Here is a 20,072-nt window from a genome sequence, read left to right as displayed (position 1 = left end):
TGCTATGTCACCAGGCGAAGGAACAAGCTTTGAAAACCCTGCTTATGACCCACACGGTTTGGGTGACGATGACGACGATGAAGGCGGAGATGCCAACGAAACGACTCCTTTTATCCCAGGAGAGTCGTCAACGCCACATGGGAAAGAGGAGGAAATTCCGATGTAGACAATGCAGGGCTGCCTGCAACTCTTTATGCGGAAACCTCTTTTACCGGGGCTCAGACCCTGAGTGAACAAGCGTGGGTTGCTAGAAAAGATATCTACCCCGACATGAGCTCAAGCGAGCTTGAGGTTTCATACAGCTCGAAGGGGAAGCTCCAAGTCAAAATGTTTGGAGCTGGCAAAAAAACGTATGACCTGTTTACCAAAAACAGGAAAACGGGAAGAGATCAGATCAATCCAAACCTTTCAAAAGAAATAAAAGATGCTCTCGGGCCTTCCAAATACGAGAAGTTTCAACCAACGGTATACGAAAAACGAAAAGAGCTCAAAGAGAAGCAATACGAAGAAAGAGAAAAAAATAAAAAATAAATGGATGAAATAAGAGAAGCAATAAAGAAGAAACAAAGCCAGATAGAAGCTCTTGAAAATGCAGATGGTTCACAAGAGGAAATTGACAAACTAAAAAGAGAATTGAGAAGTCTTGAAACAGAACATCAAAAGGTTAGTGAAAAACATGTTCAAAAGTTCGCAGAACAACAGGCGGAGAGAGATATTCAGTTGATCGAAGATTCAAAGGCTGCAGGTTTTGAAGAAGAAGAAGAAGAAAATGCGAGTGAAGCTCTCAAAGAAATAAGAAAACGAAAAGAGGCGCTGTACTGGCGAATCAGGCTTGAAAGAAACAAGGCTTTAGACCCTGATACGCCGCCTGAACAGATAGAAGACGCAAAAAACAAACTTGCGGAGCTTCAAGAAAGTTATGCAAAAATAACCGAAGAAGAAAAAGTTTTCCAAAGGAAACTTGGTGTGAAAAGTGCTGCCTTAGAAAAAGAAATAAAAAATCTACAAATGGACAGAGAAGAGCTGGAAAAACATAATAAAGAAGATGCACTGATTTTAAAAGATGAAAATGCCACACCTGAAGAAAAAGAGGCCGCGCGGGAGAGAATAGAGACACGCAATGGAGAGATAAGGTCGATAACGGCTCGGCTTGAAGAATTGGGCGGAGAGAAGCCTCTTTTGGAAAGGGTCAAGGAGATCTTCAAAAAATACGGGGTGACGCTAACGGCAATATTTATCGCCGCCGGGACCACAATCGGCACTGTCATCGGGGTCCTCACCAGAGGTTTAAAAGCCACCGGCAAAGCTTTGGGGAACGGCCTCAAAGATATTGCCGCGAAACTTGGTTCTCTGCTGCCCGGGCTGATTGGCTCGATCGTGAGCTTCCTGTTCAAAGCCGCCGGCCAAGTCGTCGGGTTTCTGGCTGAGCACACCTGGCTGCTCATTCTTGCCGCGGTGGCCTTTTTGTTCGAAAAATATTTTAAGAAGCAGCGTTAACCAGCGGGGCTTTACCTCCAAGCCATGAACAGCAGCGCCGATAATCCAACTACACCGACAATGACAGCCGTTTTGTTAATTTCGTGTTGCGGTGTTTTATCTGGAGCCGCGGGCTCAATTTTTTGCGCCGGTGGCTGCGCTTGTTGAGTTTCGGACGAAGCTGGTTTCCTGTGGGGTGGAACCACACGCCCCGATTCGGCTGTTGTGGCTTTGTGTATTGGGTTGGACGGGTGGCTGTTGGGCGGGTTAATTTTTGACGGGCCACCTGCCATGTGTTTGAGCCCAGCTTTTTTTGTCTCCGGGTTTACCTCGTTGTTCACCCCAAGTTTCATCCTGGAGACCGCCTGTTTCAGCTTGTTGTTGTAACCGATCGTGCTTGCGGTGTTTATTGTCATCTGCGCGGGCATGAGCCAGGCCATGGGGGCTACAGCGAGACTGAGCCTGACCTTCACTTGATCCACCGCGAGCTGGTACCTTTGCACGCTCGCGGCCAAGTCGGGCTGTCTGATCGCGTCTTCCATCAGCACCAGGAACTCGCTCTGGGCTTCTCTCGCCCGACCGCCATTGCCGAGAATGCTGCTGCGGACGTTGACTTGCACGCCCAGGACGCAGTAAACGAAAGCCTCGATTGACTGGTTGATTCTCGACAAGCCCGCCTGCGTCAAACCGTTCGCGGTGTTGGGCGCGAACCAGGCTGCTTGAGCATCAGAAGCGGCCCCCGGCTCGATGTAATCGATCAAGTCCCCATTTATAGCTTTGCCGCCTTCATCGCTGAATTTGTTCCATCCCGGGTATTTATAGTCGGTTTTCGACGGGCCCGCGCCTGACGCGTACACGTAAACGCTTCCCAGACCGTGGTTTTCCCCGTGCGTGAAGTGGAAATCGCTCGAGGGGGCAATGCCGAACTCGCCGGATATCCTTTTGTACGAAGCGACGTCGTAATGATTGTTGTATTGGTTGAACGGCGGGTCTCTGGGCAAAGCGCTCATGCTCTGAATTCCTCCAAGCTGGTACAAAATCCGCCTGACCGTGAAGTACACATGGAATTTGTAGAATGCTCTTATCTGCAGGGGGAGATCCATCCCGCTGTCAAATATTTCGCGAGAAACTCCGCACCCCTGTGTCGCGCAGAAAACAGCGAAGTTGAGCTGCTGCAGCCAATATTTCATGTCAGGCCCTCCCAGCCAGCATTTTGACTCGACTGCCGACGTGTGCCTGAGTTTTGTGTCTTGAAATATTTCTCTGAATTTCGTTGTAAAATGTTGGTCAGGCGTGACGTAGATGTGGATTGGGGCGTCGAATATTTTCTTCAAGCTTTGCGCTTTGCTTTCGAAAGATACCGCAGGGATGGGCAAAGAAATTTTTGAGCCAAGCGGCGCCAGTTGGTAAGGAAAACCCCCGCTGTCTCCCAAACCAAGCGCTTCTTTCATTTCGGCGCTCCAGTATTTTCTATCTGAACCGAAGACGCTTTGAAACGAGTCTTCGCTTTCTTTGAAAAACACCTCTGCGGTCACGTTATTTTTCTCGTCGATCGTTGCTTGTGAGATGAACCGGCTTTTGTCCGCTTTGGGGAAGCGGTTTAAAAAGCTTGTCCACGCCTTTTTCTTTGCCGCCTCCGCTTTTTTTAACGCAGGACCATTCCACAAATTGGCCATATAATTTGAACACAATTTATTTGTTGAATATAAAAATGGTTGTTCTCACTCTTGTCACGCAACAGAACGGCGAGACCATCTATTTTGAAAACCCGATACCGAAAGTGCATTTCATGAAACTCATTTCTTGCAGTTTGTACAACAGCTGGGACACTTTGAAGAAAGAAGGTTCGGCCTCCTTGGGAGATAAAAACAAAGCTATAGCTTTGTCAGTTAGTAAAATACCCCCAGGGCTTTATAATTTAGAAAGAATGTCAAAACAAATAGACGGTCTGTTCGACAGATATGGCTATAAACAGTTGGAAACAGAAATTAACCAACCTCTTGGCCAGCTTGTAATAAAAAATTTTGGGGCAAAACCGATTGAACTTGATCGCGATTTAGCCGGTTTGCTTGGTATTGGGCGAAAGTTGGCTCTTACAACATTTGTAAAACGGTTAACATATCCAACGACATATTTTATTCATTGCGACTTGATCGACAAACAAAAGAATCTGTTCAATGGCAAAAGGTCAGATATTTTGGCCTCTTTTGATGTGAAAGGGAAGCCTTCTGAAAAAGTAAGCTACCAGGCTTCTCCGCAACAGATTTTGCGAGACTGCTCTACAGACCAGTCCATAAATAGCTTCACCATTAGCGTGAAAGATGAAAATGGCGAACTCTTTGATTTCAAGGGCTTCCCTCTTCTTTTTGAATTAGAGTTAAATTAATTTTCTTTATATACGCAATGTCTTCGGCAAATCTGTTGCCACCAAGTGCACCGCCTGCCGAGCCACTATATCCGGTGGTGGCGGCAGAGCCTTCTCAAAATTTCCGCTTACAGAAGGTCAACGAGATTTCCAATACATTGGCCGGCGAGGTCCACCACTATCGCCTTGTCGCGAAAAAATACAAACGCGCGAGAAAGTTCGTTAATTGGGGCGCCGCCGGCTCCAGCGTTCTCTCCGCAGCGTTTTCCAGCGCGAGTTTTGGCTCCACTCTGTCTGTGGTTGGCTTGCCGGCTGCCGTTCCTCTTGGCGGCGCTGGTGGGTGCTTCGCTCTCGTTTCGTCTGGGATGATTCTCGCCGGCAAAAAGCTCGACTCGAAGATCAAGAAGCATGAAGAGATCACCACGCTCGCCGTTGCCAAGCGCGACACCGTCAACAGACTTCTCTCGAACGCTTTGAACAACAACGAGGTGTCTTCCCACGAGTTCGGCACTATCCTTTCGGAGTTTCAGCAATACAACTTTCTGAAAGATCAGGTCCGAGCAAGGTTGCTTCGCCAACCATCAACAAGAAAGCTTCCTGATGTTGATGTCCAAAAACTTGAGAAAGACATCCGCGGCAGACTTGAAGCGGAAATGATAAAAAAAAATCACGAAACCTCCCGCTTCAAACTAAATTTCGAGCGAAAAAACACAAAACTCTCTCTTTGTCTTGTCAAAAACAGGTGATTGCGGTATTTTCTTGCCACATAAAAAGCCTTGAACTTTCGAGAAGGTTACTCACTGACGCAGTCATGTGCGAAATAGGGAAAACCCCCCGATCAGCTGTTTCTTTTTATCGCTCTTGTGAAGTCTCTTTGTTCTACCGCGTTTTGTGCCCAATTTTTCCTCGAAAAAAGGTGAAAAGTGCCATTTTTATTGGCCAGGCCGAGAAGAAATACCCTATTCTAACAAACTGTGGACAAAAAATAGAAATCCGCCTGTAAAATTCCTTTTGACGTCAACATTCCTGGTGGCTTTGAAAATTCCTGATCGCTTCAACTGAAGCCAAGAGGAATGCAACGAGCTTAAACTGAAGCCTTCAGGAATTCGCAACGGGAAGCTGTGTCGCCTCAACCGGAACCGCGTCATGAAAGCATTCAACAACTTCGCGGTAATATCACGCACTTGTCTCTGCCACTCAGGCGTGAAATATTCATTCACGAGAAACGCAATCAAGTGAACACTGACAAGCATGTTTTTTTGGTATGCAAATGAAGCCGTAGATTTTTAAATGTAATTCGACCGGTTGTAAATAGCGTCGCCGCTCAGTAAAATTTCTGAAAGATTTCGGCGTAGTTGTTCTCGTCATACACGGGGTAGCCAAGATAATGTTTTTCTCCATTTTTATAACACTCGTAACAGAGTCCGTCAAGGCCGCAAGAGTTGCATTTACGGCAAAACATGACCTTTACAATTCTTGATCGTTTTTCGCAGATGGGTGCCTCTTCAAACTCGTCATGTACCTCGTCCCAGCCCATTTCCTTTTTTTCCCTTATTTTTATCGCTATGTACTCCTTGAGAATCATCTCACGAAGCTCTGGAGGGAGGTTTTGAATGGCCTCGGAAAGCCCGCAGGAAGACATGGCTCCTTGCGATACAACACCGGTTACATTTCTTTAACTGGTGTGTTTCTTTCTTGCAGCTCGAGCAAAACACGCTGAAAAGCTTTTTTCGCTTTTTCTTTTTTGCGGAAAAGCCTCGTTTTTAGCGTGTTTCCGCCGCACTGGCGGCACAGTCGGTAGTCGCATAGAAGACCGATCCCGCAGCCTCTGCATGGCTCTGGCTCTTTCATTCCTTTTTTCAGCTGGTAGTTGTGCTGGCCGCAGTACGCCCCGTAACAGCGCTTTCCGCAGCTTTCTTTCCGGCCCCGCTTCAGCCACCCGCACTTGTTCGGCGCTCTTGCCATCCCTGCTCTGTCGGTATAACGGCGGGCTCGCTTGTTTCTAACATTCCCCACTCCTTTGGGGCGGTTGAATCCGGTCAAAACCGGTTCTTTCCCGTGGCCGACTCTCCACCGCCCCTCGTTTGGCGGACGCTGCGCCTGGTGCCGCTGCGCCTGGTGCCGCTGCGCCTGGTGCCGCTGCGCCTGGTGCCGCTGCGCCTGGTGCCGCTGCGCCTGGTGCCGCTGCGCCTGGTGCCGCTGCGCCTGGTGCCGCTGCGCCTGGTGCCGCTGCGCCTGGTGCCGCTGCGCCTGGTGCCGCTGCGCCTGGTGCCGCTGCGCCTGGTGCCGCTGCGCCTGGTGCCGCTGCGCCTGGTGCCGCTGCGCCTGGTGCCGCTGCGCCTGGTGCCGCTGCGCCTGGTGCCGCTGCGCCTGGTGCCGCTGCGCCTGGTGCCGCTGCGCCTGGTGCCGCTGCGCCTGGTGCCGCTGCGCCTGGTGCCGCTGCGCCTGGTGCCGCTGCGCCTGGTGCCGCTGCGCCTGGTGCCGCTGCGCCTGGTGCCGCTGCGCCTGGTGCCGCTGCGCCTGGTGCCACTGCGCCTGGTGCTGCTGCGCGGGGTGCTGCTGTTGTGAGTAGTATATAGGGGATTAACCAAATACTGTTTGAATAGGGAGCCTCGTTTGGCCTTTTCGCTGCCCCCACCATCAACCCCCGAGCCTGTGAGGGGGTTGATGGTGGGGGCAGCGAAAAGGCCAAACGAGGCTCCCTATGAAAAACGGTATTTGGTTAATCCCCTATATACTACTTTCAAATAATTTGATTGGCTAACGAAGCGACAGCTGTCAATCACAAACTGGACTTCAGCTAAGCTTTCAGTTTCGAGAAGTTTGAGCGGCTTTCGAGAGAAGAATGATGCCTTCAAAGTTCGCTTTTAAGTTAATTTTTAAATACGGATCTCAAGGCAGGTAAAGGTTTATAGTCCAGAGGAATCCGGCCGTATTGTGGCCCATGAAAACGAGCACTTTTCCAGTCGAAATTACGAAACGCGGAACTCAAAGCTTGTGGATGAAAATGCGAAATGCCGGGTTGAATTTGAAAGGAGCTACAGTTATTTACGGCTTGTAGCCGCATGCAGCAAGATTGCCCGAACTAGCGTAAAAGTTAGAAAGACTTAACGACTCCCACTGGTTCTACTTCGAGCACAGAAGAGAATATCAGAGCAAGTTTTGCAGTGACCACTCGTCGGTTTACTTCGCTGAGATGACCGGAGAACGAGCGTTACTACACTGCATGTAAGTGTTGTTTGAGCAAATGAGCATTCTTAATTGTAAATTTACAAAAATAAAGCTTCTCATCATAAACAGAGACAGTTCAATTGTTTTCTGTCGTTGTTTTACTTCTTAGTATAATTTCTGCCTTCGTAACAAAATTAATGTCTTTATCGAAGCACTGTTAAGGTTGAGAATTTGTGTATTTCGCTACAGTTGTACATGTTTCACGGTCGGCGGGAATCTAGCAAAACTTGTTATTTTAGTACAGTTTTAACACTACTGTTGCTAAAAATGGTCTCTGTGAGCCATATTTACTGCAGAAAAATAGCTCGCTTCTAGTGCGTTTGTCTGAGTCACAGGGGATGTTTAATTTGGGTCAAATTTGTCAAAATTCCGAAGCAAAATTTGGAAGCCAACTTACCGTCATCAACCCGTGCTCTGTTCTCTGATAAAGCACGCTGTTTCAGCCAATCAGAGCGCGCGTTATATGGAAACTTTATTATAAATCAACATCATTGAGCTTATGCGCTACGTGAAACATTTTGTTGGTTTCTAAGTGAAATCAACCTCCTTGCCGTCACGCGTTAACGTCAAATACGTTGTAAACGATATGCTATTCATAGCATATCGTTTAATTTCTATTACTCATATGGTTTGTTAGGCGCATTTGATCATATTCACATGTTAATTTGCGCCTTAGAAATATTAAATATTATTATTATTATAATTATTATTAAATCAACATTTTAACCTATTTAGACCTGAAATCAACATCATTGAGCTTATGCGTTGCGTGAAATTGACATTTTGCTCGTTTCTAAGAGAAATCAACCTCCTTGCTGTCACGCGTTAACGTGAAATCAACATTTAAACCTTTTTTGACCTAAAATCAACATTTTTGAGCTTATACGTTGCGTGAAATTGACATTTTGCTGCTTTCTAAGTGAAATCAAAGTCCTTGCGGACGCGGCGGGCCGATCCTTTGTTATGATAAACCGAGGCGAGACTTCGACTTATAACAAAGGCTTGGCTTGGCTATTATAACAAAGGATCAGCTCTGTTTATCATAACAAAGGCCCGGCTTCGTTTATTTGAAGACCTCGGCGGGAAAAGGGCGCTAGGTATTTTAATCAAAAGTGAACTTTGTCGAAAACGCTCCAAATTTCGCATGCAGTTTTGTTTAGGTATGTTTAACAATGTCCCGTAGTTTTTCCGCTAAGCTTCGCTTCGTTTTCGAGATATTGCGTATGCAGAAAAATCACCCGGTTTTCCTAGCGGCGTCTTTATAAACGAAGCAAAAACCAGCGACAAAAATACAGGACCACGTTTTTCTATTACATTGAAGACCCCATGCAAAAATTCAAGCCCTTTCGCGAAATTTTTTTTTTCACCCAAATCGTCACTTAGCATGGTTTTGCACTCACCCGTTCAATTGTAATATATCTTACATTTTCTATTTAAAGGTACTAGAGATGATTTCAACCGACGGCTTTTCACTGTTACTGAGTGGTCAGCTACTTACTTTTCCACCTTCCTTCTCGTCCGCCTGCCTGCCTGTCTGGCAAACTCCCTGGTTAGCACCCGTGAGTCCCGGAGTGGGTACTGCCAGAAAAATTGGGTAGGGGTGTGCGGCCCGCTTTCCCAAAACCCTAACGGCCCTGTTTATGACCGAAATATGTGATATTTCCTACCATATTTATGACCTGACGAAAAATTTGATAGCCTTTTTATGACCTGGCCCTAAAATCGATACCCTGTTCAGACCTGCCTTATAATTAGTTCCCTAGTTTAGACCAATGTTAAATTGTTGTAAATATAATTTGTGAAGGGCTTTTGTTGATGGTCTTATCGATACTGCTGAGAAAGTAGCTTATAATCTTCTTAACAGCATACCCAGTTCAAGACTAGGGTGCAAAAACCATACCCTATTTTTGACCAAGTTGGCCAAAATTGATACCCTATTTCTGACAAAAATGCTGAAAACCTAGCCCTTTGGGGCCGCACATACCTATATTAAGGGATTTCTCCCCCCCCCCTCTCCCACCCCCCACCGTGCCTTCAGTTTCCTTTCTTCCCACCCTTCTTTTGTTCTGCCTGCCTGCCTGTCTGGTAAGCTACCTGTTCAACATCCTTTGGTGTCCCTCTCCGCCCCCCCCCCCCCCTGCCTGACTGTCTTGTAAGCTCTGTGCTTAACTTCCTTCTGTTTCCTTTTTTCCCACTTTCCTTCTCTTCTGCCTTCGAACAATCTCTCTAATCTCTACTCCTTGGTTCCACTTACGACTTAAAAAAGTTTGGTTAATATTTTCCTTACAAGCCAACATTGTATAATAACGATAAAAAATACTTGATTTGTTAATTTGTATATCCAGAGTAGTGGCCAAATCTACACTAGGGACGATTTATTTGCTTGAGACTAATAATCCGTAATTATTTTTCTAGCATCGGTCCTAACCTGGCAAAAGTCATACCTACGATAAACTCTTCTTGTTGTTGATTCCTTGGGGATAACAACAACACACCTGACTGAATTCAAGTGAATTGGAAGTTATCTGCAGGAATTTGTCAACGAGTAAGGGACCGTTCATTTTTTATAAGGTAGGGGGGGCTGGTGGGATTTGGAGGGGGGTATGCGAAAAAAAATGGCTTTCGAGGGGGGGCCATCCCAAAAAATAAGGGAAAAAGGGGGGGTCATGTGAAATATTTTAGTAAAACTTTAAAATGGCATAATGTTTGAATATCAAAAAAATTGCTATAGAATAAACATAGAAGGCAGGATACAAATTTATTACAAACTCTCCTTCTGCTTTAAAAAAACGTTTGGCGACAAAAAGCATTTGTAGCTACTGAAAAGAAGTATTTAACACTTATTTTCGAATGCAACTTTCACTGGCACTCATCTTCATCTTCGCTGTCGTCGAGTTCTTCGTTGCCGCTTGTGCTGCTATGGGAGTCTCTTTCACCAATGCTGCAAGAAGCAGCAATGCTTTCCGTCAGAGTGTACTCTTCAGGGTACATGAAGGTGTAAACATAATCTCTGACTTCCTGCTCAAGGTTTGTGGTGATTCTGCTTCTTGCAGCATTGGTGAAATAATTCCCTTCCAAGAGCATTGCGATGTATGGCCCATCTCTTCTAAATAACGACGTGGCAACATCCACAACTTTAATACACTCTTCCGGGACGGCCGTTCTAGGAGGGTACACAAGGCATTTTGGAAAATCATTTCCTAGCAGGTTTCCAACACAGATTCCATAAACTCGTTGGACGTTGTTTTCAGTCCGCTTCCTCTTTCTTTCATTTGACTTTCTGCGGTTTTCTTTTTCCTTCTCCTTTTGTTGATGTGCTGTTTGAGTATGCCCTTGAATATGCTGTTATAATTGCTCTTCTTATTTTCTAGTGCTTCCATGTCCTGCGTGACCTTCGTCAACTTAGCTTCTATACATTTGATCTGTTTTACATTAAAACTGTGGGCAAATTCTTCGCCCTGCTTCAAAGCAAGCCAATTGGACTGAAAGAGTGTGGAATCGTGTTCCTTTACATCTTTCAATATGACATTCAACTTTTCCACCATTGCTCTGTGCTCTTTGATGGAGAAGTTCAGTTTTCGTCCATCACTGGGCTTCAACTGGTACCCTGGCATGGAAAACTCACTCGCCCTTTCTGAACAGCCATCCGCACTTAGAAAGATTGCTTCTTTTGCTTGTAAGATGTCAAACTGCCTGGATCCTTCAGCTGTAAACCTTTTCTTAAACGACTCGTTGCTTTCGCCATTATTGCGCATTTTGGAATGAGCCTCTTTCATGATGCTCATGTAGTAATGCACTCTTTTCCCGATTGGAAAAGCCCTTCATGGGTATGTTATAGTTTAAATTTAGTTTTGGCTAAAATTTTCAAACCAATTGGATTTTCATTTCTCTTTGTTCTGAATTATGACAATGAACTTGAGACATTGAAAATTAAGAAATTTTAAACCATAGATAAATTTAAACCATAACAAGTATGCTAAAATTTATAAAAAGTAATCCACTATTTGCAAGATTTGAGAACACTCATAGCTTTTTGTTGTACCTGCACAGGGCAACATTTATACATGCCTGTCACTAGAGTAGAGGGAAAAACCTTCCAAATAAAGACATCTGTAAATTAAATGTAACAATGTGTTTCACACAACACATCAACAGATTTCCAGTTTTCTCACAACACTTTGTACTTGGTTCAGTATCACAATGCAGGAGCAAGGAAAGACTCTGTTCCAGGCCACTGTTACTTCCGTAAGATTGAGAAGTTTATGAATGAGCACTATGAGGAGGGGGAGAACTACAGGGAGTTTCTAAAGTTGTCCTGTCAAGAAAAGGAAGGAGAAATTTGTTCTCTTTGTTGTGAATGGACTGGACCACCCATAGAAAGATACCCTAAACCAGTTCCTGACCATTCCTGCCTACCGGAATACCACTACCTCTCCTACCAGAAGACCCCAAAAGAAGGGCGTGATCCAGATGACTGGCAGCTAAGGGTCCAAGCGAAGAAAGAGCATGGAAGTGGCAGGCTGGTTTTATCTGACCCAGAGAGCGTTGCTCTGTTTGCAGATAAGTTTATTGTCAAATCAAAGTTTGTGGTGGATTATCTTAAGCATCTTGAAGTGCTGGAATTAAAAAGGAAAAAGAGAGCAGGAGAAAAGGCAAAGTTAAGTAGGGACGCAAAATATAAATCACATGAGGATTATCCTTGGACTGACTTGTGCGAAGATCTAACCAAGCTTAAAAAGCTCCGTGTTCCAGAACTAAACAAGTACTTGAACCACCACGGGCTGAAGCAGCATTTGAAACGCAGCAAGAGTGAGAAAGTAAAGGCAATTGTAAAACATTCATGCTTGCAGCAGAAGAGTCCTCTCAGAGCTGGCCAACCAACACTGAGAAATGCCAGGACATTGACACAAAATGACAACAGGGCAAGTGCTGACAGCAGTGAAATGGATGGAAGTGACAATGATGAGTATGACAGTGATGCCATTGACTCTGGGGGAGAAGATGACTCAAGTGACGTCATTCTTGCATTCATCAATTCAGATGAGGAAGATGCCAATGAGAGGCCAAATGCCACACGCTCAGGGTGAGCCATAACTAGGAGATCCGAAATTGACTTCTCTTTCTTTTGATTTGTTTTTTAAACAACAGCTCTCTGTAGTATAGGGATTCTAATTTTGTCTTCATAGTGAGCACAATAACGTGAAGTAGGGGGATAATAGAGAAGTATTAAAAAAGTTGAAATCTAAATATTGTTTGTTCAATTTTTTTTTTGGGGGGGGTCATCCCAAAAAATTACCGCTATAAGGGGGGGGGGGCCATATGAAAAAATTGGTAAGCTGAGGGGGGGTCATGCGATTTTTAAATGGTGCTTCCCAAATCCCACCAGCCCCCCCTCCCTCATAAAAAATGAACGGTCCCTTAATCAGTTTGGATATGGTAAAGCACCTCATTCATGGTTGGAAATCTTCAAAAACGTCGTTATGTATTGTGAGAATTGTATCTAATAAAAAAGAAAATTTCATGGTCGCTTGGAAATACGAAATTTATCTACTCGTGTTGAAAAATATTTCAATCGTCCGCAGCGCTCACTCGCGAAATATTTTTCAACACTCGAGGAGAAATTTCTTATCTCCGTGCGGCCATGTAATATCGTCTATTTAACTCTTAATAATACTTATTTGCCACTGTTTCTTCCAGTTGGCACGCAATTCCTCCTGGCATGGCACTCCTGGTAAACATGTGGTTTACTGCAATTATCATGTTAGCCAAGGTTCTGTTCCAGGCTGTGAATATCATGTGGATGCCACATCAAATAGAGCAGTTTTACAAAGACTTGATTCTGCCAAAAGTTACAATGTCTTCATAAAGATGTGTAACAAAGAACAATTTTGTAGTGCAGGTGGTGAGCCGTACATAGTTAAGGAACTTCAAGGTGGGTTAAGAAAGTTAAATATCAAATAGGAAGAAAATGTTTGACCGCATTTCTAATCACGGACAAGAGAGTTAACGATATGACACATAGTGTAGTATTTTTGAGAAACCTTGAGGTGTTTGGAAATGTGGTCAAACAGTATCTTGAGTGTTTGATATATCTTTTCAATGGAAACTAGAGCTAAGGAGAAAACGGAGAAATAAAATCATAAAAATCTATTTTGGTACACGTTGCCTTGTCTTGGAAGTCACACTGTGTAACTTGTGCCCCAACATGGCTGATTTTGTTCCGTGTTACCGGATCGTGTAAACACTGTCACGTTCATGATTTCTCTTCTTATGGCTGCTGCACAATAGCCGATTTTTGTCGGCCGACAAAAAATCTTCACTTGTCGGCTAGTGTGCGATCAATTCAGACAAGTCTGCGAGAAGATCGGGGCTTCTCGGGCGATATCTGACAGTGCTAGATCTCAAAACGTCTTGACGGGCCTTGTCGGCTAGTGTGCGGTGGACCAAGACAATTTGTCGGGGCTCGCGCGCGCCTCAACTAATTAAGAAATGTCATGAGAGTCACGTCAGTGAATAGGCTCCATCTTGATTTTGGATGACTCGGCCCCAAGCCTGAACGCTGTCAGTCGCGACAAAAAATCGGCTAGTGTGCGGCAAGCAGATGGCCCGACAAATTTTAACCCGATTTGACCCCGACAAAAAATCTGTCGTTCTACGACAAAAAATCGGCTAGTGTGCGGCAGCCTTTAAAATTTCATTAGCCATTAATGAATTTCGAACACAATACGACGTACTGTCATGGAGTTTAAATTGTATTCTAAGTAGTACATGATTAAAGGAGCAAAGAAGTGGACCCAAGCTTTTACTCATCGTTTTAGGAAAGATGGGTACATGGTGGGGGTGCCCTTGAAAGAGGGTAATGTTAAACTTATTCCGAGGGAGATTTTTGTTTTTTAAATGAACAAATATTCAATCTTCAGGTTTTTTGGTAGGTCAGATGAAAACAATACATGGCGTTTTGAATACTGGGCCAGGGTTTGTTTTCGTGTGTCCATTTTGTTTTAAAATGAATCCCTGGTAAGAAACTCATATGTAACTGCTAAGCATTTCTGTATTTTTCATGTAGATAACTCAACACCACCAAAGGACGGAGGAAAACTGAGTAGCAAACAAATCGCTTTGATCACAGTGTCAGTTGTGGTGGCATCTATAACAGCTTCGGTTGCGGTATACTTGCTAAGGTATGAAGGTATTTTTGTCAGTGTACCGCTGGTAGTCAAGAGTGGCTTTCTTATTACTAACGTTAGAATCTCTCTTAAGCGACCACCTTGGGAAATCCAAGGAGGGGTCATTGGACATAAAGAGAGATCTTGTCGCTTCTGAGAATGGGCTCTTGTGAGCGATTATGTTCTAAAGCAATATAGGCTTTGCCCTTTTAGAACGTTTAGGATAAAGCTGGGAATGTGTAAATGGTTGTGAATAATATTTTGAGTTAAAGTGATGGGTTTTTTTTATAGACAGTTGCTTTAAAGAATGGAGACCTATTGAATCAACGATTCAAGACAGTTCTTCATTGCACGGCAGTCCAACATCTGTTAACTCGCTCCCTTAGCAGTGTTATTTTATTTCAGTGACTGCGCCCTCGTCAACTATCACGCGATAGATATCGAGAGTTAATAATGTTATTCAAGGTAGAATTTTTTTTTTTATAATACATACTAATAATGTTATTGTTAAATATAATTCACTAGCCTCTCAGCTAGTGTATCGCTATAAATCTGTTGACCAAGGATTAGGCATGCATCCAAACTGTGTGTGTAATCTTCTCCTCAGACAATGGCTTCATAGACGTGGCGTATTGCCAAGAATACGCTTGAGGAACCGTTTAACACTTCATGTAAGTTTATATTGTCTGATAATATTACAATTGATCTTTATTCGTCCTAAGTTTGGTGCTTTCTGATATATGTATTTTTTAATTCTTAAGTGTTATAAGCCCAGGTACACATATTGACACCAAGACTTTTTTTTATTCAGGGAAATATAGGGTTTCCATGTTTGTTAACCGCAATTTATTTGGGAACCACACTGCATGCCCAGCAATAGAAGAAAGTGGATTCAAGCAATAATATTTCAAAGCAAAATAGTTTGATCAGTTGCGAGCATTTAATGGCAAACTTTTTTTACCATTGCACGAGAAAATTGCCAAATACATACTGACTGTAGGCTGTTAGCTGCTCTGAAACTGACCACACAGCTAGGCTAACTCAAAAAAAAAAAAAAGAAAAAGAAAAAAAAAGCAATCGTCAACATAGTACCAGTACAGTGGAACCTCTGACATTCAGACGCCTCTCTATTAGATAAAGTTCATTTTTTCCCAACCGAGTTAGAATTCAGATAATCTCTACCTCTGTAATGCAGTAACTCAATATCAGGGACACATGGAGAGGTTTGATGGTATTGAGGTACTTCTGTTTTATGGCAACTTTGTGTTGTAAGTGTAGAGTTCTAGACAGGTTACTTATTTCTTATTTATTTTCGTTATATGGTATTCTTGGTGATTCCCACAAAGTCACACATCACACACGTGTCAGCTACTGTTTTGGCTTTCAGCTTGTAGCCAGTGCATTCCATAATATTTCCGTAAAATTAGATTTTGTGTCCTTGTCACGTTCGTTCTTCATATTACTGCTTTAAAATTTTTACCATTGCTCTTGAAAAATCCGAGATATTCGCTAAAAAAAGGTTTTCTTATTTTTAAGGTGGCTTAGTACAGTTTTGGTGGAATAAAACAGCCCAACTTCGAACTCCTTAGAAAAATGTTCCAAGATGTTTTTCCTTTTTCTATTTACTGTTTACTTAAGTCTCTTACCATTCTATGTGAAACTTGAACTATTAAACGTCACCAAATGGCCAAAATGAACGACCGAATACCTAAGGAGAGACTGAGCACTAGTAGGTTAAATCACGTTTTTTCTCAGAATCTACCCGTATGACCCCACCTCAAAATTTCAGGAATAAGAAATTGGCTCTGATTTAACATTCATGCAAAGTAAAATAAACATCTGTAAGACAGATTTTTCGCGAACGAAGAAAATGTGAAATCAAAAATAGCTCAAAAATATGTCACTTTGCATGAATGTTAAGTCAGAGCCAGTTTCTTGTTCCTGAAATTTTGAGGTGGGGTCATCATACAAGTAGATTTTGAGAAAAAACGTGATTTAACCTACTAGTGCCCAGTCTCTCCTTAGGTACTCGGTCGTTCATTTTGGCCATTTGTTGACGTTTAATTGTTCAAGTTTCACATAGAATGGTGAAAGACTTACGTAAACAGTAAATAGAGAAAAGAAAAACATCTTGGAACATTTTTCAAAAGAGTTAGAAGTTGGGCTGTTTGATTCCACCAAAACTGTAGTAAGCCACCTTAATGTGGACGTCTTTGGAAATTCCGAGGAATTCGCGGATTTCCGACAATTGGTTTCACAGGGATTTATGGTTCTAACTTCTCTGGATCCTAATCAATTTTATTACAAGAAGCGATCGGTCAGCTTGATGTTAGCAAAAAATACATGTTATTCTCTTTTCCTTTGCAGCCCCCTGTACCACCTTATGACTATGTGGAGCCATCAGCGACAAATGACTATGATCAACTTAATTTGAACGAAAGCCAACTTTGATGTCACATTGGACAACTTGATAAATGCCTAAGTAAAGTAGTCGCATGGGTGCTGAGTCAGGCAATTGCTAGTTTTTATTTAAATTAATAACTTAACAGTCGAACCTCTCCACAACGGCTGCCTTGGGACAGAGAAAAGTGGCCATTACTAATAGAGGTGGCCGTTATGGGGAAGAAAGGGTGAAATATTACACCTTATTTTTGTGTGTGTGTGTGTGTAAATACGTAACACGATCAAATGTATATCTGTTAAAGGAGCTTCTTCGAGGTTTGGCATGTTGAAGAATTAAGCCTGAGTTTTTATTGCTGGTCGTTTGTAATCCGTGTCAATCTTCTCCATCCTTAACCACTCTTGTTCCTTTATGGTTTACTATTATCGCTTTGCTGTGCTACTATCGTAGTAAAATATCATTTTCAGGTTTCCTTTAATTTGGAGGTAATTTTGTACGTGGCCAAAATAACTTAAAACGCCATGACTGAGCTCCTTTAAAATGCAGAAATAAAACAGAGACAGACACCAACGAGGCGCGGTACGGATTAAGTTTCGTTGACCTTTTGCTTAAAAAAAAAAAATGGAGTTTTGCATACACCGTTCGTGAATTATTCTTAAACTGGCCGTTGTTGAGAGGTTATTTAGTTAGTCGGTACGCGCTTTAGTGGCCGTTGCTGTTGTGGAGAGGTGGTCCTTGTAGAATTGTTGTACTGAGGTATGGACCGTTCGCGGAACAAAAAAAATGGCCGTCATGTAGAGGTGGCCGTTGTAGAGAGGTGGTTGTTCTATAGAGGTGGTCATTAGTGGAGGTTCGACGACCTTGGTTAAAAGGCGTATGTTAGGAAAACTATGATGGAAAAAGGACAAAAGGGAAGAAATAGACAGTAATGTTTACGAATTACATGCAAACAAAAGTAATTGTAAACCTAGATAAGTTAGGAATTTCCAAGCCAATTACAGTTAAACATTTTGAATTAAACGCGAAAACCTCTTATTTAAAAGTGACCAAAGTTTGAATTGTAAATAAACAAAGGCCTACATTTGGCGGGAAAATATGCTCAGATATTTGTCTGCGAGCATTTTTTGTTCCTGGAAGTGAGCTGTCAGCTTCGAGGAACAGATAATGTCAGAGGACAAATATCCGAGCCTAATTATAAGGTCAAATGGAGGCTATTGTAACTTTTAAGTATTTTTGCAACACGCGAGATCTTTTCTTAAAATTGAGGAATGTTCTCCACTTGGTTTATATTCAGTCACGTGACTCATTTAGACCAATCTCGTGCGAGCAAAAGTATTTGATGAATTATAATTACATATATTTAATTACTTTAAGATATTTGAGCTGCACTCTGATTTTTTAATCCAATCCACCTCAAATAATAACTATCATGACTGAGCTCGTATCATGTGTATAATTTAGTTTATTTACAACGTGCTCTTTGTAATAATTTTAGGTGCTTTTCTATATCATCTTCATCTGTCCACTTGGCATTGTATATAGTAGGTATTGTGACAGGAAATTAGGCTTTTCAAACTCATTTAAAAAAATTCATCAACATAGTACATCAACATAGGTTCAAAAACCGGTCCACTACTTGATCAACGTGAGCGAATCAGCGACTTCAACCAGTTAGTCATGCTCAGAATATGCATTAGGCAGTTTTGGGCTTGATTCACTTTGGACCAATCTTGGGTGAAGATAGCCTAAATTGCACGGCCGCTGCCAAAATGAACTGGTCTAGGTATTCACACAGAGCGGGTTCAGTTTGAACGGTTCCAAAACTGAAACTTTGTTGTGAAAGGCAAAAATTGGGAGAGGAACAGCACAGGTAACGGGTCGGTGACTCTATCCGGTTTAAGTGTTGGACCTGATCCATTTGTAATTGTTCCCTCGTCACCATAACCTTAGTTAAATTGAACTTTCTAGGCATCTGAAAATTGGAAGCATGCACTCTTTTTTAGAATTGCATGCCCAGACTTTTTATACCAATTTCTCATCCACAGACAACTTTGTTCAATGGAAATATTTGTACTGTGCAAATAATGTTTTTTCTTATTGCGATCAAAACTTACTCTCAGACGAGAAAGTACAAGCGTTAAGGTTTCTTATTACCTTTCTTCGCTGCTACTACTATTATATTTAAGACCATCTTGTTTAATAATTTTGTATTTCATGTTTTATACTTTGATTTTGTAGTTAGTTAGTTAGTTTAGCTGTTGCAGATGCTGCTGCTGTTGTTGTTGACTTTAGATGGCTGTTCAATAACCTATAAGTAGCCTTATGAAGGCGTGCTGAATAAATATTTACAAAACATAAACTTGTTAAAATTGTTTTTAGCTTCTCTGATTATCATAATATTTGATTTAGTTGTTATCAGAGTGATGTTCCAACTCAGATTCTAGCTTTCCGTCAATAATACTTTAATGGATCAATGCTACCGCTCTTTATTACCTGATGCTACAATAATAGTATCACATAATTGATAAAAAGCTGATGTTAATATTTTTGTGGAAACAAGGCTTTGTATGTCAGATAAAGATGGTACGTATATCCCAAGTGGATTTACTCTTCACAGAAATGACTTTTAAAACTTCAATATCAGAACTTGTTATGCACTGCCGTATACGTTAAAAAAATGATTTAAACTATACAGGAATTCCATGCCGGTTCAATATTAATAATGTAGAAATTACTATAACAGTTCTAAGCAGTCCAATTCCAAATATCTATGTGGTACGTAGCCACCGTTCAAATCTAATGTTCCAGTTTTAGAGTTGATAAAAGCCCTCGTTCATCTTCATAACTCAGTAATAACAGATACTAGAATACCCACCATACTTATTGGAGATTTCAATATTAATATAATGCAAGACACAACAGACGAAAGGTGTCTCAAAAAAATCACTGATAAAAAACAGAGGATACATACAATTAGTTAACCATTATACTACTGACTACCGTACTCAAATGGAGCACATTTATATCACTGTACCACAACTTGAGCAATCTTCATGTACCCTTGAGTCGTATTGAGGCAACTCGGAATTGGCCTATTGGGTGCAAACATGTCTTTTTGAGGGTTGCCAGATATTTGAAGTTTTACAGCCGATAAGCAAACGTTCGCGCCAACGTTTGCAAGTATTAGAAGTTTTTGATATATTTTCGATCAATATTTACTTGTACAACTTCAAACCTAGGCTCGATTTCCAGCCGTTTTGGGAGTCCGTTTGTTGATAATCCTCCCAACAGACGACTGGATCAATGGTCCGTATCGCTTTTGTCCGTGACGTCATATCCGCTTTCTATGCAAGCTACCATGCGAGCAGCGCGGGGAAAAATATGGCGGAGGTTGTCACTCTGTGAAAATTAAACCTGTTGCCAAAAATTTGTT

General features: G+C 42.4%; 3 protein-coding genes and 1 pseudogene across 4 annotated transcripts in view; 3 read left to right on the top strand and 1 right to left on the bottom strand.

The window, feature by feature from the left end:
- Positions 1 to 18,998, top strand: part of LOC149098964 (uncharacterized) — a 47,110-nt gene extending 28,112 nt beyond the window's left edge. The window contains exons 5-8 of one of the 2 annotated variants that reach the window (XR_016203575.1): positions 12,770 to 13,004; positions 14,139 to 14,253; positions 14,530 to 14,703; positions 14,846 to 14,909. Coding sequence is in view for 1 of the 2 variants with exons in the window: in XM_089277267.1 (XP_089133393.1) it covers positions 12,770 to 13,004; positions 14,139 to 14,253; positions 14,846 to 14,909; positions 16,606 to 16,689 (498 nt within the window). In the remaining variant the exon portion in view is untranslated. Of the gene's footprint in view, positions 1 to 12,769; positions 13,005 to 14,138; positions 14,254 to 14,529; positions 14,704 to 14,845; positions 14,910 to 16,605 lie in introns of those variants that run through there. The other variant, XM_089277267.1, reaches the window with a different exon arrangement.
- LOC149098967 (uncharacterized) lies at positions 234 to 1,497 on the top strand. The gene has a single exon (XM_089278410.1). The coding sequence runs from the start codon at positions 532 to 534 to the stop codon at positions 1,495 to 1,497; it is 966 nt and encodes a 321-aa protein (XP_089134536.1). The 5' UTR covers positions 234 to 531.
- On the bottom strand, positions 1,509 to 4,065 carry LOC149098966 (uncharacterized). The gene has a single exon (XM_089278409.1). The coding sequence runs from the start codon at positions 3,150 to 3,152 to the stop codon at positions 1,509 to 1,511; it is 1,644 nt and encodes a 547-aa protein (XP_089134535.1). The 5' UTR covers positions 3,153 to 4,065.
- On the top strand, positions 3,880 to 4,995 carry LOC149098965 (uncharacterized; annotated as a pseudogene).
- Positions 18,999 to 20,072: the final 1,074 nt, after the last annotated feature.

This window comes from Orbicella faveolata, unplaced genomic scaffold, assembly GCF_042242905.1.
Source record: "Orbicella faveolata isolate gen_17 unplaced genomic scaffold, um_ofav_v1 contig_46, whole genome shotgun sequence".
NCBI classification, from domain to species: domain Eukaryota; kingdom Metazoa; phylum Cnidaria; class Anthozoa; order Scleractinia; family Merulinidae; genus Orbicella; species Orbicella faveolata.
This window is presented reverse-complemented; position numbering and strand designations above follow the sequence as displayed.

What these genes read in the sequence shown, in the direction of transcription:
- LOC149098967 (XM_089278410.1), top strand. Translation starts at nt 532, where the DNA reads ATGGATGAAATAAGAGAAGCAATAAAGAAGAAACAAAGCCAGATAGAA.
- LOC149098966 (XM_089278409.1), bottom strand. Translation starts at nt 3,152, where the DNA reads ATGGCCAATTTGTGGAATGGTCCTGCGTTAAAAAAAGCGGAGGCGGCA.